The sequence below is a fragment of the Homalodisca vitripennis genome, chromosome 4 (genome assembly GCF_021130785.1).
Source record: "Homalodisca vitripennis isolate AUS2020 chromosome 4, UT_GWSS_2.1, whole genome shotgun sequence".
Lineage (NCBI taxonomy): Eukaryota > Metazoa > Arthropoda > Insecta > Hemiptera > Cicadellidae > Homalodisca > Homalodisca vitripennis.
The window spans coordinates 87,054,235-87,081,516 of NC_060210.1; the positions used below are offsets into that span (position 1 = coordinate 87,054,235).

At 31.6% G+C, this 27,282-nt stretch overlaps 1 protein-coding gene across 2 annotated transcripts; it reads right to left on the reverse strand.

Moving 5' to 3' along the window:
* Nucleotides 1-169: 169 nt before the first annotated feature.
* LOC124359694 (MICOS complex subunit Mic60) lies at nucleotides 170-20,539 on the reverse strand. Of its 2 annotated transcripts, none has more exons than XM_046812640.1 (13): nucleotides 20,407-20,539; nucleotides 16,488-16,597; nucleotides 16,184-16,393; nucleotides 15,165-15,295; nucleotides 14,139-14,267; nucleotides 12,316-12,454; nucleotides 10,308-10,497; nucleotides 6,693-6,830; nucleotides 6,400-6,528; nucleotides 4,770-4,998; nucleotides 2,609-2,767; nucleotides 1,150-1,441; nucleotides 170-480 (listed from the first exon to the last, which is right to left on the reverse strand). In XM_046812640.1, the coding sequence occupies exons 1-13, from the start codon at nucleotides 20,440-20,442 to the stop codon at nucleotides 303-305; spliced, it is 2,070 nt and encodes a 689-aa protein (XP_046668596.1). In that variant the 5' UTR covers nucleotides 20,443-20,539; the 3' UTR covers nucleotides 170-302. The 2 variants fall into 2 exon arrangements, with proteins under 2 accessions (XP_046668596.1, XP_046668595.1); XM_046812639.1 differs by lacking the exon at nucleotides 20,407-20,539 and adding an exon at nucleotides 19,984-20,139.
* Nucleotides 20,540-27,282: the final 6,743 nt, after the last annotated feature.

Here is a 27,282-nt window from a genome sequence, read left to right on the forward strand (position 1 = left end):
CTCTTAAGGGTAACAAACCAAACAATCAATAATTAACTAACAATATAATATTATTAACAACTTAGGCTTAATACAATCATTAAAATACAAATTAACACTAAATAATACAGACTTATTACACCACTTTAATTAAACTAAGATGGTCGGCCTAGAAAATAAACAAAAACACTTATAAAAATAAATTTAATGAACACATTGTATTCAATTTAGGAATGAAAAACGTATATTGATTTTGAAAATTTATAAATAACGATATAGAGTCAATTTACATAAGAATTTTTACATAGTTCCGTTTGTCGTGTTCACGAGTAGATCATGCCTGAGGCAGACGCATGGGCTAGCAACAGGTTAGCTGCCTGCTGAGTCTCCAGGAGGATTGTCACCTCCCTCATCCAGTCCAGAGCTATGGAGCGGGCACCTCCCTTCAGCAGGTTCATGTACTTTAGGGCCTGCTCGAAGTCCCCTCTGTCTACATAATATCTGCAATATGAAACACACAATGAAAGGTCGCAACAAAGGCTTTGTTGGTAGTTCAGTAATCCATCAATAAGACCAGATAAGTATGAGCGTGTAATGAAGTGATCTGATCTGACTATTATATTACATTCGTTTTATGTCAGCTTGGTATTACTTGGGATCACTTCTTTTCATCACATAATTAAATTGAAACTGTAAACACAAACTAATAATATATTGTACTTATCCCTTTATATATTACTGTGTTAATATGATCTATATTAGAATAAAAAACATTATTTTTCTACTGTTTGAAAAGCTTGAAAAAAGTTTTTTATATACCATTAACTCTCAAAACACAGAATTGCTATTGTTCTGATTTTTCAAAATAACGAATAGTAATAATTATCTAGAAAATACATTATATTACATATAAATTGTTTAAAAAATACATAGAGAATTACAAATAATTCAAAAAATGATTACTGACAACATTTAAACAAATTAATTTACCTTAAATAATTTAAAACCCAAATTAGAAAACATGTTACCAATTAAGGTTGGTGCTAAAAATCTGTTTTTTCTTATCTTATAATTCACATTACATGGCGTCCAAAAAAAACTTCCAAAAAAACATCCAAAAAACCCCATGTAATAATTGTTTGTGCCTAACAATTGTTCACTCTGACCCACCTGGCTCGCTGCAGGACATCGTAGTTGTTGAGCTCTGCAGGGTCGAAGGGTTCATTGTTGAGCTCACCAGTAGGGATGGGTTCAGAGGCCTTGATTATGAGTGCACTCTGCAGCCAAGCGAGCAGCAGCTTGGGGAGTGAGGCCCCACCCTCCGGGATCCCTGCTACTCGCCATGCAACTTTCTCCACCTTGAGGAAACGATCCCGCAGGGAGTCCTCAGGATACACTCCTCGCTTCAGAGCGGTTGATGGAATTGTAGCCAACACAGTCTCAACCAGATCGTCTCCCTTAGCTGTTGTAATACAAATAACTCATTATAAAAACTTTCTGTTTGTAACATATAAACAGATATCATGAGTATCATTTGGTACTAGTTTGGTACTAGAACACCTGACTACTTATGTCTGATGACCATCATTAAGCTAAAATGCCCAACTTATGATAATTCTAATTCAGCAATTATATAATTTTATATGATTTTGTGCTTCCTAGATATCAATAATATTAAACAAAGCTATTCAACAGTGTAAACTAATCGCTGCATAACATTTTCTCACTTCGTTATCATGGATTAATTTATTTTATGATCCATCTTTTTCCATTACTTTATACAAATGTCTACAAACAATCGGTGTTTTCTTGTTTTACTGACATCATAAGAATAAAGTTGGATATCAATATTCTGAACAGTGTTATGTTATTGATAAAAACAACAAAACAAGGTATCAAATTTAGACTTTTGTTTTAAATAACAAATGAAGATATTGAACAAATAAAAATTTGAAAATTGTTATTACAATACAACGCTTTGTGTTATAAAGTTTTAATTTGATAGTATGGTACCAAAAGAAAATCCTCGCAAAACTGATTTACATACTTTCAGAAGTTCATTAACTGAGGTCTTGGGTCTATTTTATGTTTTTAAAAGGTAACTTTTCCAACAGTCAATTTCGACTTTTCTTTTACCTATCACTAATTTTATCATCATTCACAAGCCAAGACAGCTAAAAGTTTCTAAGGGCAGAAAACTTCAGCTTTAGCAAAGAGGTCAAGTTTGCTGAAACACCTTTAAGACTATTGGAAACATTCCTTCCTTTTCGCGGGTATATGATCATCCCTCATGGTAATAATAATCTCTGTAAAAAGCCTGTAAACACTGTATTAATATACAGTAGGTGGAGTAAGCGTATCAACCCGATTAATTATAAGATGATATCTGGTAATCAGGACCAAAACAATTAACCCAAAATATTTTGTAATAATTACTACTGTAACCCTCTGGTTATTTACCTCAGTTCCAAAGCTATTGTAACATTATCGGCTGAGCAATGGCGAAGCCTATCACTCGAGGGACTGGAAAAATCCTCTATTGCATTTCACAACACCTGGCTTGTTCTAGTCCTGAAAAGCTCTCTCTCTCTCTATGAACACACCTTAGATATGTGTCTGACTGTCTTACCTGCAGCATTTCTGATGGCATCCACAGAATTGGTGAGAGGTTGCAACTTGTCTGCAGCATCCTTGTCAGGACTACTGTTCTTAAGTTGAGCATAGAGAGCCTCAGTGGCACTCCACAATGCCTGGCTTGTCTGGGCCTTCTGGTCCTGGAGAGCTCTCTCTAAAAAAATAATAAGTGTACATCAGTAAACATTACTAAGCAGTCACAAATAATTTCCTTATGAAAAAATTCCACTATTTTAGTGAAAAAAATTATTTAATTTTAAAACACAGTTTTCTCAACATTATTTTATCATAGCCATAAATTTTTAGTAATCACCAATTTGGATAACGGACAAAACTGCTAACTTTTCATAAACGTTCACAATGAATTATAAGGCTTTCACCCTATAAAGCTCAATCATTACATAAATTATGTTAAATTATAAATGTGATGTTTGTATACAATATCCAAAACTGATGAGGTATAAATATTGCGTGTATTTTATGAGGAATTTAGTGATTCTTAGAAAAAAGACTACAATTAGTTTGTTTCTTCAGAACAAAACAACAACTGATGCTAGAGTTAAACAACATCTCTGAAGTTTCTACGAGGGTGTATCAAGTATAATAAGCTTAACAATATACATTATTTTTCTTCATATTCTCCTACACTTGAAATACATTTTTCTCATCAGATAAAGAGGTTTTTTATTCTGTCATCGTAAAAACACCTTAGTTGTTCTCTTAGCCAATGAGCACAAACACCTCAACCAATTTATTTGTCCTTGAAACACAGGTCTCCACATGCTTCTTTGAGGGGTCCAAAAAGAAAAGTTACAAAGTGACAAGTCTGGGCTAAAGGGTGGACGTTTGAGTGTTTCCCATCCAAGTGCAACCGATTTTTGCTTATGGCATTAACCGTATATGGCCTGGTGTTTTCATGTAGAAGAATGTTACTTCTGGCCAACTCCTGCTTTCTTTTTCTTCAAAAAAATAATTTAGCGGAATCCAGTACTTCAAAATAATATTGTGCATAGTGATTTCAATGAGTTATGCACTGATTTTCCTCAATGAGATTTTGAATTGCCTAATGTTGATCTTGGTAACACTCGTCATTGGACGATGATCATGACGCTTGTTCTCAACCTTTCCACTCTCTTTAGAACAATCTTTGTGCCAAGCAATCACACAGGTTCTTGACAGGGTATTGTACCCGAATTTCGTACCACAACTATTAATCAACACAGGCATAATTCATTCTGAAGATTCATTTACCAGCTTTTAAACACTAACATTTAATTTAACCTTAGACCACCAGTGGTTATAACATTATGTGGCCAAACATTTTTTCCTAGTTTCCAAACATTCATAAATTCATATTAAAAAAAACAAATAGATTTTTTATAAAAAAACTTATTAGTGCTACAAATAATTTTAGAAATCATGAAATGTAGGCTGCAAGTATCTAAAAATATAATAAATCATATTATTGTATAATAAAGTTCAGAATAGGGAAATGCAAGGATTTGCTTTCTGAAAGCAAATAATTATTAAAATAAGTACACAGAAAAAATGTAAATGACTTTTTAATATCAAAAACACACTTACTGTAGTTGCAGTGTAAAACAAAGATGCAACTGGATTGCTTGACAGCCATTTAACATAACAAAATGGAACTTTTGAACAGCAACTTAACCTAGCTTTTAGCTGTATGTTAGGTGAGTTATATATACCTCAGATTGGATCCTCAGTAGATGGATTTTCAGTAGATTTCTTGTATTATTAAAAGATGGCAAATTTCCAATATTAAAAATGAGTTTATATTTCATAAAATCCCAAAACTGAACAATATTGCCAACATCCTTAGTTGTTTGTAATAAAGTTTCAAAGTAGGAAGTAGGACATTTAAAAATTATTGATTGGGAGTCAACAATAGTATGGGCTACATGATACATCAATTTAGAATGTTACTTGCTTTCGAGATAACCCATATATAGTGAGGGGCATCATTTTCTCTATATTCCCACATGCCGTAATAGTTATCACAATGTTTAAAACTTCTGTAAAGGATACAATAATATTTGACTACGTTCAGTATTTTCATATCTACCTAAAGTACAAGCTCAAGCAAGCTTCTATTAATTGGCCATAAGATTAATAGTACAACCACAGATACTGACTAGATATCGCTTCGTTGAGGCCCTTCATACGTCCAGTCATGTCTGCCAGCTCCGCCTGGAGTCTACCCTGCTCCTCCAGGACCCTGTCCTCCAGCCGCTGGATCAGCTTCCTCTCCACCTCCTTCTCCTTCAGCTTCAGCTGGTCGTTGAGCAGATCTATATGAACTTGCTCCTGCCGCTTCATTTGGTTGTGGATCTCCTTGTCACATTCACCTTTCAGCTCCAACACCTGATCAAAACATATTCAAATTTAATCCTATAAGAAAGAATGTTGAACAGGTCTACATATGTACTTGCTTCTGCCGCTTCATTTGGTTGTGGATCTCCTTGTCACATTCACCTTTCAGCTCCAACACCTGATCAAAACATATTCAAATTTTACCATATGAGAAAAAATGTGGGCCTTCATTGCATTTTGGACTTACAAAAACACTTCTGAATTTCTTCCTTATTCTTTTGAAGTCATTGATTTAATTTGAAAGTGTTTACACGTGCATTTCTGTGTATACAGAAGCAAGTTGATGAAAATGGAGATCTGTAGATCATTAAATTTAAAATTGAATAAAAATTAATTAGGCCTACTATTAGTTTGAAATGTAGTACAAAGGGATAATGGAAAATTAACATTTTTTTTATAAAAAGCACATTCATATAATCTTCCTAATAGAATATTATTTTGTCATGCTTTGGCCCACAAAGTTTGTAGCTACAATCCTAAATTTCAATAAATTTTCATTTGTTCATGGTTTTTCTGGTTCTAAAAACAAATTACAATAGTTTGAGTTCTATTGGATATATAGTGTTAAAACATTAACCACACCTGTCATTTTACACCACACCAACTACAGCCATGAAACCCATGATCATTAACAGTTAAAACAGAGCATACTAATATATCTGTACAATTGGAATCTCACTGAATTTTGTTATGTAATCTCTAAATACATACTAATTGTATCCAGACCAAAATTTTTTCCATTGCTTTATGGACTGAAACAACAGCAAATATAAGCTGGCAACAGGAATAGGAAAAGTAAAATTTTAAGTAGTTACACCAACCAGAAACATTACATATTTTATTGATAATATTAGGAAGAGTTCACAGCCTGTTCAATGCTGCTATCTTGCAGACAACAGACCAATTGTACAGTCAATGTTTCAGGGCCCGACTGTTTTGTCGCAGCAAGAGTCTGGTACTGCTATTACTGGTGTTTTACACTCATACTAGCATGTTGATGGGTTAAGGTAGGTATAGTTTGATTATTAGTAAAAAGTTAACTGAAGTTGCTTTGAGAGAATATTTATAATTTCTTTTTGTAACAAATCATTACAAATGAATGTCACTGAGATATGTAAAAGGAATTATAAACCATTCCAACCCATTTTTCTTATTGCTTTTTCACTCCAATTATTGATGATTTGTTCTACAAACATATTATTTAATTACTACTGCTGACAGAAGTTAAAATGTTTACTTTCCTAAAAGCTATATTCTCTATCCAACCATAATAAGATTACAAACTCAACTAATTCAGAAACGTTTCAGTATTCAAACACGCCTTTAATATTAAGAGTTATAGGGTTTTATGGATATTAATTTTAAATCAATCTCTAAAAATGATTTACTCACCTTCTTGTCAAAATCTTCTTTAATTTGTCTCTTTGCTTTGTCTACCTCTGCATCTATGGTTTCTTGAATGATAGAGGCATCATCTTTGGAGTCTTGTATTGCCTTCTTTAATCTTTGCGATGTTAGAGTCTACACATTACAAATACTCCATTACATTACGTAAATATGTTTAAAAAATGAATTTGTATCAGCATGCATATTTATAACATTATGTAGCTTCTACGTCCTTAAAATTAAAATTTAACAGTAATAAAAACTTAATGAACATTAAAAAGATATACTGGATTACAAACCTCTAATTTGTTCAACTCCTTCTGGTAATAAAGTAGTTTTTGGACAGCGTAATACAAGAACAAGTCTATTTGGTCTTCTGAAAGCTTCAGGTATTTATCGGACAACCTGATGCTTGGAAACAGTGTTACCAACTCTTCCTGAAATGTAGGATCAGACAAATGAAAAATTATAAATGTCTAAATAAAGTTTAATCTAGGCAATGAGTTATCCATTTCTGTTCATAAATCTTATGTCTAAGTGGCCAATATCATGATGTGATATAAGATGTACAAGAAGAGCCAGCATCCATTTAATCGGAAGTCTATAAAAAAATTCACTGTAAATCAAAATAAGATCTAATATTTTCAATATTATTGATATTGTATTCACTATAAAATAATCTCTCTGAAAACACTTTAAATGTTTTTGAACTAAATATGGACCAAACAAACACTGAATACAAGTGGCATGGATTGTCAGCTCTATACTTTTGCAAAGTAATCTAGAGAAATGTCTGACACTGAAAGGATTAAACATTTAATTGGTTTTAAAAATTTCACAGCCTAACCAATACTTTAAATGACAATTTTTATCACATTCAAAATTGTAAGAACATATATAGTTACCATTAGGGTTCCACATAAGTCAAATATATACGCTCAAGATGAGTTTTTTAATATATTTTCATATGCTATCTCGATAACTTATGGAATACCATGATATCACCATCATAAACTCAAAAATATATCATATATAAAGTTACTGTCAGTTCTACAGTTGGAACCACAATGGACCTATCTATACAAACTATTACAACTATTATATTTGTATCAATGATATTTTATTATCAACACAGATATTTTAACATATATATATATATATATATATATATATATATATATATATATATATATATATATATATATTAAAGAGATTTTGAAACATATATTAGTCTTTGCTTTTAAACCATTTTGAACAACATCGAACCTGTGGTCAGAAGATGAACTAACAACTAGTTTAAAACCAAGGTAATCTAACAAAAATGATAAAAATAAACAGAAGATAGGTATAAGGTTCATAAACCGGATTTCTTTGGTTTACATACCTTATATATATTCTTGAATGAATATGTATGTATATATATATATATAAATATATATATACTCATTAACCCTTTGAGTGCCACAGCGTCGCTAATTTTGACGGTACGAAAAGTGCATAAAGTGCCAGCGTCGCCAATTTTGACGTTTCGTATTTCGATAATATTTTATATAGTACAAGATTATTTTGGCCAAATAATAAGACGGCTGTATTCAATAGTTTCCAAACTATCAATAAATACGAGTTTTATGTTGTTTCTCTACTATTTTATCTGTGAAACTTATGTTGTTTGGGTACTTATCAAGAAGCCACTATTTTTGGACGAGTTTTCCTTGGGGACAAAATAAATTACAGTATTAAAAACAACTGACTTTATTTCACCTATATTGGAATTTACAAGTTATTACGACAATCAATTAAATAAAAAACTATAAGAACAACGTTTCATTAATCGAAAATGTCAGGCCATTCGTGTGTCTATTTGGAGACGATTTGGAGATAGGAAGTATGACTCATCGAGTATTTTTCGATTCATTATGGAAGAAGGAACGTATAATGGAGTTTATTTTGATCTCTGATAAGGAAAACTCGTCCAAAAATAGTGGGCTGTGATAAGTACCTGTACGATGATTCTGTCTTCCAGTCACGCGACGTAGCGGACGAGTACCATGTTGCGTAACGGCCTTTCTTGTTGTTTATGTGCTGATACCCAAGCATTTGAGTAAATACAAAATAAAATAATAACTTATACAGTATTTTACTGTATTTCTTTACAAACGTAATGTATGATTTGAGTTGTGTTCAAGCGAAAAACGTGAATTTTCAGTGTAAATATTATTAGGGTTATTATTTAGTAAATGTAAACTTTTATGTAAATATGTTAGCAAGTATTTGTTTCTAAATTTACTAATCATATTTATTTGTGTTGTATTAATGTTTTATTAGATTTATTGGGAAAACTACATCATTACTAAGTAATTTCTAAACTCTGACAAATGAAGTACAGTTTATAAAATGTGGGTACCGGGCAGCATTTTGTTAATACATATAATGCCATGTTTTTAAAATTCTAGAATAAGATATTACACATGGATTTTATTTAGAAACATATGGCCTTTATCATGGTATAATTTAAAAAAATCTTAAAAATACCGTATAAACACAAATTAGGTTGAAACTTAACTTTTTATACAAAAGTAAACAACTATTTTTATAAATACTGAAAGTTTTATATTTTTATAAATAAAATTTTATTTTTAACGATATGTATCATATTCTGCATTTAATAAGAAAAAAACAACAACAAAATGGTGGAAATCTGTTTGGTAGTTATTTTACAACAGCTTTTTTCCCAAAAGCTTACAAATATGCGAAAAAACAGCGTGGCACTTTATGCATATGCCTTCGGAAAATACCCGTGGCACTCAAAGGGTTAAGAGTATACACCTATACTCACCATGTAAATAGCCAATTATTAGTCATACGTAGCTGTATATACAACAGCTCGTATTTCTGTATACATACAACGGTTTGGATCATTCTAGGATCATTGTTTGTCATTTATATATGATTATTTGAGTTACCCATGTAGTTGTAGAAAAAAATTGAGTTTTTGTCAGTTTTCAGTCATAATAAATTGATTTTTTCTAAAATATTAAAGATAAAATAGTGATTTGTTGTAAGCTACATCTAAGTGATGTATCATATTCTGACCTCAAGTGATTTGAGGGAACTGGTGGAGCAGATCATAGAAAGTGAATCTAGTGATGGATCAGATATACATAATATCGTAATGAACTCATATTATATTGACATAACTGTTTGATTATGTTATTATTCATTATAATTCAGCAATATTCAGACTGATGTAAATATAGATTAGATAATTTAGTAAGACTGTATAGTGTATATGTTTTTGTGGATATGGAAATTTTTCTAACTGGTATGCGTTATTGCATTTTCTTGTGTAAATTTGCTATTACTCCATATATTTATACATAGTTTTTGATTTTCTAAAACTACATAAAATTTCCCATAAGTTATAAATCATAAATTTATACACTCTTACGTATACACCCTGTTTTCATAATGTAAGAGCATTACTGCTTTTTCTTTTATAGCTACATTATGGTTTAATAAATATGTATAAAGTGTATGTTTTTCTGAAACTAGAAAATTTTATACAAAATGGCTGTATAACATTTACAAATTTTTGCAATACCTTGATTTGATATGCATGGTGCCACTCAATTTTTTTTACTTTTTTGCAAAATTTGCATTTTATTAAAATCAGCATTTCATGAAAAAAATTGCAATAATAACTTTTAAGGCCTACTTTAAATGCAAATATTATTCTTTTTTTAATTATGAATAATACATATACACCCTGTATATGTAGCTCCTAATTTATATTTTCAATATTTTTTTAACCTTGTGTGAAGCTCTAAGAAAAGCTTGACATAACAGGATGAAATGACCCCCCCATTGTAGGATTGTAAAGTTAAAAAAAAACATTACTCTGGAAATATACTTACAGAGAAGTGTTTTCTTGCTTCTTCAATTTTATTGAAGTATTTTGTAGAGGCTCCTAACCTGGAATTCTTCAAATCTTCTAGTTTGGCCTTTGCCTTGTTAACATCAATCTCGAGTCCCTTCAACTGTTCTACAGAATCTTCTGATAATTTTGTACTCTTTAATAATGATGTGAATTGCTTTACTTTCTCCCTACAAGAGCAAAGCACAGTGTTAAATACAGTTATCAATATCATTTTGTTTTAAATATTATTTGTATATGTAAAATAACCAATATCGTTTACATCAGCATCTGACACATCATCTTGGCAGGAATCAGTTCCTCCGGGTGATACATGTTTTTACCTATGGTGATGGGTATATTTTGATTAAATGTGCGCATGTTAAGTTAAAAAACATTTTTTTTAAAGCAAAAACTGTATTGTAATATATTGTGTTGCATATCATTTTATTCTGTACATTCTAAGGAATCAGAAAATAATACTATAAGTGAACTTGCGCTAATATGATGACCCACTGTACTCTGCTGAATGTTCAAATTTACTTTTGCCTATTTATGTACATTCAGAAAAACTACACATGTATGGCTCAATTCATAAAAAAACTCAATCTATATATATATATATATATATATATATATATATATATATATATAATAATGACTATGTACACCTCTTTTTCTGAGCAAACTTCACTGTGATTCAATATCAATGACATCTTCTGGTGTATAAGTTCTCAACCACACGGGATTGGAAAATTCTTGAATAGGCCTATTTAGATTAGGTGTATCATCTTCATCACTATCACTATTATTTACAGTATGATGAGAAATATCTACTTCAGAGGATTCTAAGTCTTCAAAGTTTGGAACGTATTCCTTACCGCTGCCAGAAGAATAATCCTCTAATGACACATCTGAATCAAATTCCGGCACATCTATATCACTAGTATCTTCCAAATCATTTATTTCATTATCTAAAACATCTCTGATTTGATCTGAGCCTTCCATTGCCACTAAATACAGCACAATTCAAAACAATAACACAGTAGACACCATTACTGTATGGGTGTAACAACAGCTGGTTGAAATCATCGACATATCTACCGCCAAAACAATCTATTAGATTCCATAGAGAATATAAAAGAAACTCCAGAATTTCATGATTACGGCACTGTATGAAACATTAGATTTCAACGAGAATTGTTGAAGGAATTAGCGTTGCGAAAAGCGCTTACATAATAGTAGTGCTCGCGACGATATCACCCGGGCGGACGATATAATCGGCGCGGCCAATACTATTATCACTGCGAGGGTTAATGACAATGATGAAATAAAACAACCATAAAATCCTGGATATGTGAGCAGACAGTGAATACCTTTGAAAAGGGATATCAAAACTTATTTTCAACTGCCTAAAGTACTTGGTCTAAATTACTTCAAACAGCTCTAAACCCTAGGGTATATTCATTATTTTCTTGACGTCTAGCTTTTAACTTGATTTGTCAGTCATGAGCTCATTGATTTGTGCCTTCATACCCTATATATTGTTTTATACCTGAAGAAGAGGATAGATTACATTTCGTGAAACAACTGACCTAAATTTGTAACTTATAATAAAATCAAATATGTTAGATCAAGGAGACTATGCAGGAAAATAATGAAAATAATTTGGAATCTGAAAATAAATTTGTATAAAACAAATTGTATTTATCCATTCACACACATCAGTTTATTGATTAAAATATTAGTTTGATTAATTAAATACATGTGGGACAAAAACGATCAACTACAAATATTTTATGAGCAAAAGGTAAATGCTCTGTGATGTTCTGGTAGCAACCACGTCCAGAAAATGAGAAATTCGGATTCATCACCTGGCAGAGCGTGTATTTTTGTTCATTAATTTTAATCGATATTAAACTAGGATATTACCACTTTTAAAAATTATATTAACAAATATATATAATTTGCTTGTAAGTAACATTATAGTATTAATGTATTCAACTTACCCAGCTATTTTTGCTTTTTCTTCAACAACTAACAAGGTTTTCTTGTTTTCTTCAACTTGTTTTCGTATTTCATTCCATGCCTTTTGATCAACATTTTCAACAGACTTGTCGATTAATTCGATTATTTCACTTCCACTACCTGAAAATGGCAATATACAAAGTTTGAAATAATAATTAATAACAAAGGATAAAATTAACTTCATCCTGCTTGAAAATTGAATAGTTATACTTCACAGGCTCCTCCAAGAGTTTTTTCCAAAGAAACACCAATGCCTTCTACTCAACTCAACTTGGAACATTTTCTTTGAAAGTATTATCTTAGAACACAGCAAAATTTTCTTTTAAACTCATCAAACTCGCTAACTTGTAGCTCAATATATGTAATCTACCAGACTCTTTTCCCCCAACGGTAAGAAAGTGACTCACAAATGTCAGGAACAATCAAATACAAGTGGGTTAATCCAATGAAAGGCTGCAGCCAAAATATAACTTGTAACTCAAGTAAAAAACCTTGTCTTCTAGCACCATCTGGCCTTCCTAGCATCACCAAGATTCTCGATATGCAGTTCAACATCTACACGCCAAAACTCCCACAATTATGACAAACATCCGTAAAATGTGGTTCATCCCAATTTTCAATTTCAGAAGGCAACAAACCCACTCAGAATCAATCCTGGAATAAAATATCCTGAAAATTTATCCTATAAATTTACCTTGTAGTTCTATAACCCATCTACAGTATAAGATATTTGACCATTATACCCTGACCATCATTAGATGCCTAACTACCTGTACCATAACACTGGAACAATTATAAATCTCAAAATCCAAAATCCTGATAAATCTCTTTCAGCTTCTACATAAGCTTCAAAAAAATCATGAATGTTTTACCACTTTTACCATCAAAACCTTAAATCATCATAAGTTGGAGGAGAGAAATTTTCCCACCACAGTTTGTAACTCTCCCAAACACAATAACACATCAATTGTTTCAGCATATAAGATCAAAAATACTTGATCTCTTTATATGTTATACATAACAGACTGGTGCTCTATTGAGAAAAAATTGTCATTAGTGTTCTAATTTTACTTATGATATGAACAGTATATTTTCAGTGTTAAAGAAGCTATTATAAACTATTGTTGTTTTTTCTGTAAATCCTTCTGAATTTATAAGGTCTATTTCATTAAAATATTCATCTATGACTAATTTTAAAAATTCTATGTAACAATAACTTTTTTTTATTTTTGAAAAACAATTAATTTTGTATACATAACTTGTTACTTACAACTACAGGTGCTAGGTGTTAGTCACAACAAGGGGGCATTGTTACTGCCTGTATGTGTTTCCTTCTTTCTCACACAGCACTTCTTTGTCATTTCAAAACATGATAACTAACAGTAAAGGTGCTAAACAAAAATGTAAATAAACCCAACACAACATCAGGCAGCTGGCTATCATATGCCAATTTATAAAACAAGTGAATTTTGCCAAGTGTCTATCATGAATGCAATTTTAACCATTTGCACAATTTCTTCTTTCTCATATTGAAATTATTACTACATTCATTGTCATTTAACAATAAAAATCTAAATAGATTTTATGTTGCATTTTGGTTAGTAAATCTTTTATAATATAAAACCAAAACTACCAATATATTGGTAACTGATTGTAGCCTCCATAATTTTCTACGGATGATTACCATATATTCTTTTAAACAATGTTATTTTTAATATCATCCTTTATAAAAAAAACTTCTAAACACACAAATTAATATAACAACTCTTGAAATTAGCACTTACAATACTACTAGTCAACTTACTTTGAATCAAAGCTATTGCATCATTATACATCTGAAGAGCTTCATTGCCAAAATTCTTTATATTGCTTTCTATTGCTTCATTTGAAACTTCAACCACAGCAGGTGCTTTCTTTGTTGTAGCCACGGCAGCTGAAGATGAAAAAAACAATTATCATTATTACGACAGGGTTGATAACAAATTATTGAACAAAGCAGAATAAGTTTCATCCCAAATGTATACATTGTAAACAATCAACAACGATAACATAGTGTAATTTTATTTAATTACATACTTTATAATAACTACTATTTTGTTCAGTTATGTGAGTCGGATGATGTTTTCTTTGAAAAAAGACCTCACAAATAAAAAAACTACACAATACACTTAGATTGTTTTGAACTGAAAAAATGTGTGTGCATTTCATTTTTATTTTCATTAAAGCCATAATTAAATTTATTTCATTTTTCTCGAATCATGAATTAACAAACAAAAACGTGTTTGTTTTCCTATTGTTACAAATCAACATTTACACATTTCTACACATTTGTGGCACTTAAGTGAGTTGCAATGTATAAAATAAAGTGATATTGATATGAACATATGCCGTGATATGAGCGGGGGCAAGAGTCCTGATGTTAGTGAACTGGATGGACCTTTGTCTTTAATTCTTTGATTTTTGCCTCATTATAGGGTTCATGGTAATTTGGTGTTCCAGATTTCAAATTCAAAGATTTCCACCAAATATTGAAATACTTATAAATATTCAGAAACTTAGAAAGAGCCTCAAATTAACAAACTGAAATTGAGAGTATTTTTTCAGAGCCTCTCTACTGTTTTCCTGTCGAGAATGCTTTAAAAATAATTACTTAAAGCTGAGCATTCAAGTTATTGTAATTCTTAAACATGTACTATACGTAAGCTTGCTGACTGAAAATCTTGAGTTGTATTTAAATAACTGACCGCAAGATTTTCCACATTTACAACAACAAAATTTATGACAGAACAAAACATATGATATAAATATTTTTTTTAACATATTAAATTACCTTTGGGCTTAGCTTTGGCTTCATCTACAGATTTTACCTCCTTAGCTTTAGGTAGAGGTAGCGTTGTAGGTTTAGACGCTTCTTCCTCGGGAGAAATTAATTTGTAGACCTCATTTGGTAAGGATAAAAGCCTGAAAGTTCAAAAAATTATAATTCACTTTTTTGTTACACTACTACATTTTGTAAGATCCATGATATTTAGAAGATATTCTTTGAAAATATTTTAAAACACCATTTTATCCTTTTAAAATTTTCTCAATATTGTATTATGAAGCACAAAAAGAAAACATTCTGGTTTAATATACTTTAACTTTACGGCTATATTCATTGGTTACACATAAGAATAGTACTGAGTAAGTAAGTTTTCCATTGTTTAAATTAAATTAATAACAATTTAAAAATAATGTGCTCTTGTAAATGTGAATAGTCATTAGTAGACGACAAATAGATTCAAATGATTGTGTTGCAGTCACTGTTAATCAGGCAGCAATCTTCTACAAAGGGATGGCACACTCTTACCCTTAAACCAGAAGGAGAACACAAGCAACGGAAGTATAAGCTTTTTGACTGAAGTAGTCTTTTTAAGCTTATGTATGTGTATATTTTCTTTACCGGGGATATTGTCTATTTTGTTTGAAAAATATCATAGGACTCCATAATGTTACATCATAATTGCTTTCAATAAGTAGGTTACATCCTTCAATTTTAAAAATTGCATGTGAAACCGCAAGTAACTGCTAGTATTGTAATAAAAGTAAAATATTTATTTTTTCATCAAGTTAATTTTAAAAAACACCTGAATTTTCTTTTTTTTCTACAGAACAGTCATTAAACTTTTCAATTCTACAGGATCCAAAAAGCAGCATCACATGTGCCATAGTTAATTAAAATCAAGTAATATTTAAAGCCACAGAAATTTAATTGTACGAGTCAATGTAAAGATTTTCCAATACAAAAGTTTGTAATATGCATATCCAACTGTAAAAATAGCTAACAACAATACAGAGTTGAGTACTCACTTATCTTGGAGCGAGGTGAGCTGTTCAGAGATAGCATCTACACTCAAAGTTTCTCCCTTTTCTTGATAAATAATGCTAATAAACCTATCGGTACCAGGAGCATACGATTCTAGCGTGTTTCTAAATGCAGGATCTTGTTTTGCATATACTACAGCACCACCGACACCAATAAGTGTGAGGCCCACAGTAGCGTAGAATACCTTCCTTAGTCTGAAACAAGAAAATTTACATAACTAAAGACTCTGAGTATCTGAGATTAATTCATATGTCATATGCAGGGCCATCAAAATAGATCTTCTCTTACCTTCTAGGAGGCCTCGCTTCCCCACTAGCGTACCGCCGTTGCGTTGTGTCCTTGGGTATGGAGGCCACATACACCCTACTGAGACACACTGGACTGCCGCTACGATATGGCTGTACAAAACAAATTGGTATTATTAAAATTAACTGACCTACAAAAAAAACTTTCTCTGTTTCAAAAATCAATAAACATAAATGTGATTTCAAACTAATGAATGATGATGACCACAGGTAGCACAAAGCCATAGCTGATCCAAAGACATACAAAACTGCATACAAACATGATATAACTCTACTTCTGTTAAAACATTTAATTTGGCTAAGTAATAAGGTATAATTATTTTAATAAAGCGTAGAAAAATCAATTCAAAAACTGTACAACCCAAACAAAATTTACCAGAAATGTCTTGTTATATTCAGTAAAATCACTAAAAAATTTAATGTTTATCATACTTCCTGTGTTTGCAGGATATCATTATGCAATTGTCTGAATATTATTACTTTTCAATTCATTGACATGCAACTCCGGCACTTAAGGGATTGACATTAACACAAATTTATCACTGTATAGCTGTTGTACACACAGCGTGAACAACTGATGATTTAGATCTATGTGTAATTGGAAACGTGATGAACAACTAAATAACGTGATACCTTAATTTGCTCCCTTTATGTTAATTGCACAATAAACACAAAGACAAGTGACTGTCAGTGACAGTGGTTAAAAACCCAATGATGATCAGTTGGTTCATATGTGGGCTGCAGTTCAATAAGTCAGCAATACAATTAATTGTTTATAAACATGAAACATAAAAAGTATCACTTATATAATACTAGCTGTTCCCTGCGGCTTCGCACGCTTTTTGTAAGCTTTGCTCATGTATGAGCACTTCTGGTTCAAGTGAATTATATTGTCTACACCGATGTAGAGTTTACCTTGTTGACACTATCAAGAAAATCTGCCAAAAGTGTATGTTTATAGCCATTGTACACGTGCATGTACTTAATAATAAAGTGGTCTAACATTCAAGCTATAAGGCCATACAGAAATTCATTGAAAGACAAATATCCATAAAAACTTAGCGCCCTCACATAGTGTGTGGTTATTATACACAACTATCTCGTAATTGTAGTTTACAATGTGCAGGCGCTTTGATAACTTATATATTTTGCAGCGCCTCCTGGTGGTGAGTTACATCAATGGGCATAGCATAAACCTTCTATGTGGAAAAATACATATATACATACAAATTTTCATAATGATCGGTCAAATAGTTTCTGAGTCTATAAAGGACAAACACACAAACATTCATTTATATATATTAAAAAAAATTTTAAGCTTTTACTTGTGTATACATGATATTTTCACAAATGAAACAGTAATTCATAACATTTGATTCTTTTACCATCTTAACTATTTTTGTAAACAAATAACATATTCAAAAACATTGAAATAGCAATATTAGGTTCAATTTAATAATATCAATATGACCATTTACATATCGCAGACTTTTATCAATATTTACAGTTAATTGTTTGTCAGCCTCTTATAGAACTGCAATCCATCTGTGCATTGTAACTAATATTTGCTCTTTTTCAACAGTGCTAGGATTTGTTTATATTGTTGTTTTGGTATGAATTTAGTGGTTTATCTTTATTGATGCTAAAATTGTATAAGATAAAATATCTATCCATGGCAACAAGTTATGAGCTTTGTGAAGCTCACCAGTTTATATGTAAAACAAGTAAATAATTTTATCTAGAGAAATCACACTTAAACCATACATTTACTAACCATAGAATAAGTTTAGAATGTTTTAAATATCTTGGAATTTTAAATTTATTAATATGACCATCTTTCTGGGATATACCTCCACTCCAATTTTGAATAAACTGGTTTATAAGTTTGAACAACAAATACAAATTCACATAGACGTATGGAGAGTATTCTATTGGGCTGCAGTATAATAGCCTAAGCGTCCAACAATCGAATGATCGATATTCATGATTATTGAATCATCGATATTCATGAGTAAAGAATCCTCGATATAACTACTTAAACCAAATTATGTTAAAAGTATTTCAAATTACAGTGTACAAATATGACATGGTGAATAAAAACTATCTGGGCTATATGTATGTACAAATAAAACATGACAATAACCACTGTACAAATGGGCAGTATTAGTACCAGTAACACGTTATTCAGTGGTAACCTATTACAGTGATAAAATGTTACGAGCAACATCCTGTTATTTCAGTAACAGCTGGTCTGAATGATTTGGTGTTCTTTTAACGTTTTCCGGTTTTAGGTTACTCTATAACCAGTATCAGCTGAGGACATTTCGTCTCAACTAGGAATGGAAATACTACACTATGAAATGTTATTACGTGATACAAGCAGTTTTGATTAAGTTATCATAAATATGTTACTAGTAGTTAAAGATAAACATAACAAACGCTCACATGATCTGAACTTGAATTAAGGTACTCTCGAGGGAGGTTTTTCTTGTTTTGCCGGAAACGCGGAATGGTGTCAAAGGTGACACTGAAGTCCGCATTGATGGCCAGGGGCAATTCTGATTGGTACTTTCCTGACATCAGATCATGTGCTAGATCATCCACCATGATCTGACGTTATAAAAGTTTGGACAGTCTGAGACGTGATCTGAGTATCATAAGAGTGATCGGGAAAGTATCGATCAGAAGTTTGAACAGCATAGTACTTATAATTATTACTTACACTATAAACACATCTGACTGTATTTAAATCATTCAAATTGATAGTTTGATCATTTGAGTGTTGGACGCACTGCAGCCTTCTATTGTTTATAGTGAACAAAAAGAAACCAAACACACTTAGTCTAGGTTGACGCGAAACAAAGGTTGTTTAAACACATTTTATAACAAAATTCTGCGAATTCTCTGTAGCCTATAGATATCTTACAAAAGAATAATTATCATTCAACACTATTGTTATTAAATGTATTATTTTAAAAAGGTCCACAAAGCACAATTGTTCAAGGATTCTTTCATTTATTGAATTATAATGTACTAACCCTACTTTTTGAGACCGGTAACTTTTAAAACATCCAAAATCAAAGTTCATTCATTAAGTGCCAAGTAGGCCTATGAGTAACATGGTAGCCTTATTGTTAATATTTTATAATTAGACTACTGTATTTTATTTTCAGTTTACTTTAACATAAAACATTGGATATGCAAGGATTAAGGAAACATGACTTTTAATTACGCTTCATGTGCTATAAACATTATTTAAATTTTCAGAGAGATAATAGTAACATAATGACAACAACTAAACAAATGTAATCTGATCCTGTCTATAAACATTAAAAGCATTATTTTATCATCTTCAAATTATGAAATTAGTTTCAATCACAGGCAGACAAGATTACCCATACCCTAATATTAATATTTCAATAATAGAGAACTATGCTATATATATTGCAATAACTAAGTTTAGTAGATAGATGACTTACAATAAAAAAGTTTACTGGTCTTGAGAGTGTTGATATAAGTATTGAGGATTGGTGTTGTTTTAAAATGTGTGTACTACAAACAGCTTTCATTTCACTTACACATAACTTTTCTCAAAATAATATAAATTTTAACTAAACTAAGCCTTATTACTAACAGTACTATTTAAATTGGACATTCTGCTATATCTAACAAACAATTATGTCAGCTGGCTGGTGATTAAAATAAAAATAGCTCTCAATGACATAAACCTTTAAAACTTAAATCAACTGAAAATAGTATTATACCTTCTTGAAGTTCGGTACTTGTAAGGTCAAACAATCAAAGAAGGTTATGTTTGAGACACTCTTCATTCTACGATACAAGCTAGTTTTAAATGATTATGAATGATTAAAATGATAAAATATTTTTTAGGTGATACTTACTAAGGGAATGAAGAATTTTGAACAGCACCTAATCATTTTAATTGCTCTTTATATAAATCTAAAATTTAGCTCGGACTTCCCTGCTCACCTTACACTGTCGAAAGGCAGACGAAATTATGCATGGTGGCCAACATAATAAAGTATATAACTACTAACTATAGTAGCATTACATTAAGTGATGAATTGAACCAGGCCCGTTGTCAGACCGTTTTTTGGACCATTTTACCAGGGGCCGAGCTCTTAGGAGTCCCGCCACACTTCTATATGAAGGGACAGTGTTGACATATTATGTAGCTCAATCTAATAACTGTAACGCTGTTATAGGTTAAATTTGTAATATCGTTTATTACAATTTCGAATAAACTGCGACTATTAAAATATAATCTTACTTTTGATTTAACAATCTCAATCTTGTTTATTTATATCGTACATTCAAGCAGAAAAGTCAATAATAGCTCCTGTGATGAAACAACAAATATATCAACACTCGCGTTCCGTCTGACACGATAAATCTGGAATGTCTATGCAAAAGACGAATTATCTTCAATTAAAAATAAAAATAGAATTAAAAAAGCAGTTTTATGAAGACTTTTCTCATGATAATTAATATCTAACAATATTTTCAATCGCACAACTAATATAGTAACCATTGTACATTTTTAGTGTTACGTGAGAGATTACAATAAAATTAAAAACTAAACATTCGGCCATGGCGGACTAAACAATGTCGTATGAAAGAAAAGAAATAAAATGAATGATCAATTATTATTTTATAATAATTATTTATTTTAAGAAACATTCGGAGGACCAGTCGGGATCACAAGCTTACGACAATTTCAAAAGAGACAATTTGAGGGTAGGTCAATTGAATGTGCCAAGGAAGTCACTCACCAAGACTTCTTTTCCGAGTACCACAACAAGAGGAGTCATTGCACCAGGCGCAAGAGATCAGAGGTAGACGAGACCAGAGAGAGTTCCAGGGGAGACCTCCAGAAGTCCACACTGACGGATAATCCACGTTCAAGGGAGAACTTATACTTTAGCACGCACTACGGAGCACATAAGGGTTGAACAATAGGTAAAACAATAAAGAGAATGGTGAGGTTGATAGAGTGAGATGGGATAATGAGCAGAGGCTTTATGTGCTTACGCGATAAAAATCTTTTTCACACAATTTACTTAATATCAAATTTTAATATACCTTATTTTGGAAAAAATGTCTTGAAGGAGGATAAGGCAGGATTTTGTGTTATTTAGTATAATTTAAAAATTTATTAATACTGTTGTTATATTACAACTAAGAAATATTGTGAAGGAAACAGGATCTGCATGTGTGATCGTTTAGTGATACAATACAATCAATAAAACTGCGTTTAAGATCGGCATTCTGATATCTTCCTCAGGTGAATGATTATCCTAATACATAACAACAATATAGGTTAATGTAAACAAAACATTCCAGAGCGTTGTTATACGCATAAATGACAAACTACACAAACACAATTCTATTTGGTTGGCCGGTGAGTGCAGACCTAATGTGACTTTTATTCTGTAGTTGAGTTTTAATAATTATGTTTTAGTTTTTATTAAGTGCATGTTTTATAGAAAGTGTGCATAGAAAATAGACATACAACATGGCTGTTGTGGTTCCTGAGGAAAAGATCAGTTTGCAGATCTCGAAACGTAGTGTTACTAATTGTACTGTTTCACTGAACGATGGCAAATGTCAGGGAAAATCCTGTATCCTTCACAATCCATCCATCGTCAAAAAAACTTCAAAAGAAATACTATACAGTATGAAGAATAATGTCTTTACGTGTTGAAATGTAAACTTGTTTTACTTTTGAAAGTAAAATGTGCGTTTTCACATATATGGTTAAACATGACGTAGCTTACCACAAGAAAGCTTGTTGGCAAAAACGAGATAGATATTATAAACAGCTAAGCATTGTAGGTCAGCTGAGTGTATGTTGGCAGAATCCAGATAGATATATAAACAGCTGAGCATTGTTGGACAGCTGAGCGTATATATTACTGCATGGAGGTCCACGGAGAGCAATTTTAACACTTAATTAGAGATAATATGAAAGTGATAATCTCTTAATGAATTTAATATTTATTAAAAGTATTCAGTATTCATTATTCTTGACAGTTTTATTTCCATTTCCATAAATGTTTACACGTAAACGGCATAACAAAATAAATGAGTTGAAAAAGTATTTTCTTCATGGAGGTTCCCTTTGCGGTTAAACAATTATTCTTTACTTGTAGCCTTTCACTTTATATTCTGAAATATTGCAGCAAAATATAAATTGATGCAAATTACTTTCCAACAATATACGTTTGTGGCTGCCATTTCTTGTAGAGTCCGATTACAATAATTTTTAAGTGAATTTTGTATTAACTAACCGACCTTTAAAATTATATGTTACAAGACTGCAAGCGCTATTTGAAAATTTTGAGTTGCCTCTCACCCCCTGTCAAATGAGGGTCAAAATTTTGAAAGCTATCATTATTAGTGTAGCCCTTTGTAGCTAAGAATGCCTCAAATAGATTTTATATATCTGAAATAACAAAAAAGTTTAGCAGGGGTGCTACTTACTTTTCAATTACCCTGTGTGTGTGTGTGTGTGTGTGTGTGTGTGTGTGTGTGTGTGTGTGTGTGTGTGTGTGTGTGTGTGTGTGTGTGTGTGTGTGTGTGTGTGTGTGTGTGTGTGTGTGTGTGTGTGTGTGTGTGTGTGTGTGTGTGTGTGTGTGTGTGTGTGTTGTCAGTAGATATGAATATGGAGATTCTAGCGCACTTTTAGAGTTAAACAGAAATTGAGTATAAAATACCGGTACTATTCAAAGGACCAAAAACGAATCTGAGAAATCAAACAATGAAAAATAATCGAACCTATAACAGTTTTACTGTTCAGGGGTTTGCTGCTAATTTCTTAAGCTGTTTTAATGAAACATTTTCGAAATGGAATGAAAACTCTTTAATATCTTTGAATATAAAATTTTAAAATAATCAATGGAAAAATGGTTACTCTACGAAGATAATCGTAGCACATTCTTTATCTTTAATAGTTTTCTTTCTAGTAACTGTTAAGTTTAATTTATCATTTTTATTCATTTCTTGAATATTCTTATTATCTATAAATCTATTTGGCAAATGAACTTTGGAATCTTCCAGTTCTGCAATGATTGTTAATCCATATTTATCTAGATTTCTCCAAATTCACGATTTTATATTTCTTATTTTCTTCTAAATCGATTAATGTATTAAATTCTTTAAATTTTAATTATTGCCAGCTCCATTCTACTCTTGTTATTGTATTTAATACGGAAGAAGTTTATAATATTAGAACACATCTTTTTTGGAATTACTCTATAATTCGATATTACAAAAAAAAATGAAATATAATTAAAATCTCTGAAATCGAATGAAAAATTATTTAAAATATATGAGAAATGTCTGAAATTAAATGAATAATCCTTAGGAAAAAGTAATATTATAAAGAATCTATCTAGAATCACATTAAAGATTGAATAATATTTTTTAGAAAGGTTCAAAAATAGGAACAATTATTTCAATCTTCATGTTTTTCTCCAAATGTGCTATGAAATAGTCAGGAATGTCTGCAAATGTAAAATTAAACTTAATATCTAAGCAATTAAAATATCGTAAGTAATACTTTTTCGTAATAAACATGCATATTTACAGCAACAATTTTGATATACTCTACAAATATACTGTTAATCCTTTTAGTACCATCAAAATACAATTCAAATGTTTCATTCATTTTCTGAATTCAATTACAAATTTTGTTTGTTGTGTACTTTCATTTTTCAATTTTATAAGCATATTATCAAAATATTAGTTTATTTCCTCGTTTATAAGAAACCTACATAAGGTTTAGGTCTTTCATACAATACCAAATGAAAATTATTACAAACTAAATATCTTTTACCAACAATTTCTCCTCTATTATAACACTTGTAACAGTTGGTAATATACGCTCTTTATTAATGTATAAGATAATTATTTTATTTATAAATGTAAGAGTAACACCTTCAAAGATATAAGTATTTTAGTACAAATGTTTATGTTCAAATTTCTACAACTAAGATAAATACAAATGATTTTATTCCATTGTAAAACAGTTTAGGTTATTATGTTTACAAGGATTATTATGGAAGTCCACGAGATTTTTCATCAGCGAAAGAGCATATTTTTGAAGTTTTAGAAGGAATGAAAGAAAATAATATGAACCCCATCAATTATTCTTAAAGAACAAATGAATGGTTGTGTAGTAATAAACCTAACCTGAGTGGCATTCCCGTAGAAGAGGAAAAGGTAATATGATCTTTTAGTATATCTAACAAGTTAAATTTTATCCTTATTTTAGTCAAACGGACTGAAATCATGTTTTAAACAGAAATCCCAACCTCACACTTTTTAAACTATTTTCATGAAGGCATGAACCTGTGATTTCCAAAGAAAATGGTGAAAATTAGACATAAAATAAATCTGTGTTCTAATAATAGACTCAAATGGTTTGTTGAAGAACGTCTCCGTCTAAACGAGAAAGTTATAATAGTCTGTATCATATTCATCTGTGGGCAGTAAGGTATAATCTGTTTGTCGAAGAAACCAAGTCAAACTCTGTTGAAGCTCGGAAAACCTTCAAGAAAGCTATTATCGATGACAGACTAAATTTCAATGTTGAACATATATATCCTCTGCATGTAATAGCTGCAAGGCAGCATGGGCAATTATTAACAGGTATTAGGGCAGCTCAAATGCCTGTAAGATCCGCCACAACCTAACCCCTGGTGACTTCAATTAATTACACCTTCGTTGCAACAGTAAAAGAAGCAAGTAGTCAGGTTCCGCGTTCTATAGCGGTTTCCGGTCAACTTGTGAGCGACTACCAGGTGCCACCCCTACGTTTTTTGTGGAAACTAGTTTCAAGTGAGGAAGTATTGAAGTGTTTCCAAAGCATCAAAACCAGTAAAGACATCTTCGATATCAGTGTTTATGTGGTGAAATTTTGTTTTGCCTGTGATACTAGAGCCCCTTACGGCTAGCACCAATCATTGTCTTTCTACAGGCCTGTTTCATAACTTGCTAGAGTTGTCAAAAGTTGTACCTATTTAAAAAAAAGGGTGAACCCTCCCTGGCTGAGAACTACTATATCTGTGGTGTCCACCTTTTCCGAAATCATCGAAAAAGCTTTGATATACCAGGTTAGTGAATTTTTAAAAATCTAATTCTCTTTTTTCTAAAAATCAATTTGGCTTTCGCAAGGGTTTGTCCACTGTGAGCGCGGTCGAGCTTCTAGTCTCAGGATTAATAGGTGGCTTTGAACACTGCTCTAACACACTTGCCAGCTTGTGTGATTTGACAAAGCTTTTGACTGTGCTCCACATGACATCCTCCTTAACAAATTACAACATTGTGGCCTAACTGGTGTTGAGCTAAACTTCTTTCTAACTTACCTGACTGATCGCACTCAGAGGGTGTACCTCAACAACACACTCTCTTAGTTAGTTTTAGTTAAGGGTGGTATACCACAGGGATCGGTCCTGTGCCCATTCTTATTCTTAGTTCTTATAAATGATTTGCCTACCAATGTGGATTGCGGTTCAGTAATTTTTGCAGATGACTCCACGTTTTATTGTATTAATAACGATATAGATACCTTGTTTGTAGAGAGAACTCATGTCCTCCACCAAGCTAACCACTGGTTTTCATCTAATGGTCTGTTACTAAATGATTATAAATCACAAAATATTTTATTTTCTCTTTGTAAAAATCTTACGGCAACGAAGTATAATTTAAATTTAAAGTCCTGTGTAAGACTGTTGGGTATAACTTTAGATTCTAAGTTGACTTGGCAACTCCATGTTCAAAGTAGGCCGTCAAGAGTTATTTTATTTTTGCTGCGCCACCTAAAGGAACTTGTTCCCAAAGATTATCTTAAATCCTCATATTATGCATTTTTCCATAGCAGCATTATGTATGGAATCACCCTATGGGATAACAGTCATGATATTCCAAAAGTATTACTGTTACAGAAAAAGGCTGTTAGAATTTTGGCAGGTGTCTCCTCCTTAACTACAAGTAAACCTATTTTTGCGGAGGAAGGTATTCTATAGGTAAACCGCTAACAAAAAACCCTTGGTTGATTTGAGTTCACGCAGGGTGGGGTAAATACCCCTCCAAGTATCTCCACCACTGCTCGGCGCTTACTCTATTTGATCAGCTGACTAATCTGGCTCAGTCGGTATCGTTCACTGCTGCGACCCGTTCAGTTGAACCGGTCATTACAGAGTTACTAAGCCTTCCCGCTAGAGCGCGTTTTACCGGTCATCGGGTTCAACAAAATGAACGACTGAACGGAATGACCAAGTGAACGAAAAGATCCGCTTGCAAAAAAGTGTTCGAATACAGGAATAAACAGCATATCTTCAGTAAATGGATAAATATATATAACAATAAATATATTGTTTCAGGAATCTAGTAAATGTAAATGTATATTATTACACTACTATATAATTATACTGATTAAAAAAATAATTATATGTTACTATATACATTACTAAATATTTTAAATGTTAATACTTATGAACAATGGACATGGTTGATTGATATGCCTTTGATTTATCATAAGGTTATTTCACTACAAATGTTTCAATAAATTACTAAACACCAAACAGACACATTGCTCGTTTGAAAATCATTTATTTTTATAAATAACACATTTTATACATTTAACCGATTAAGTTCCCTCCACTTTTCATAATATCCAGGTTGACTATAAGTTTTAACGATTCATTAAAATAATATTACGCACATTACTGCACGGAACGCCTCCTCTCAGATCG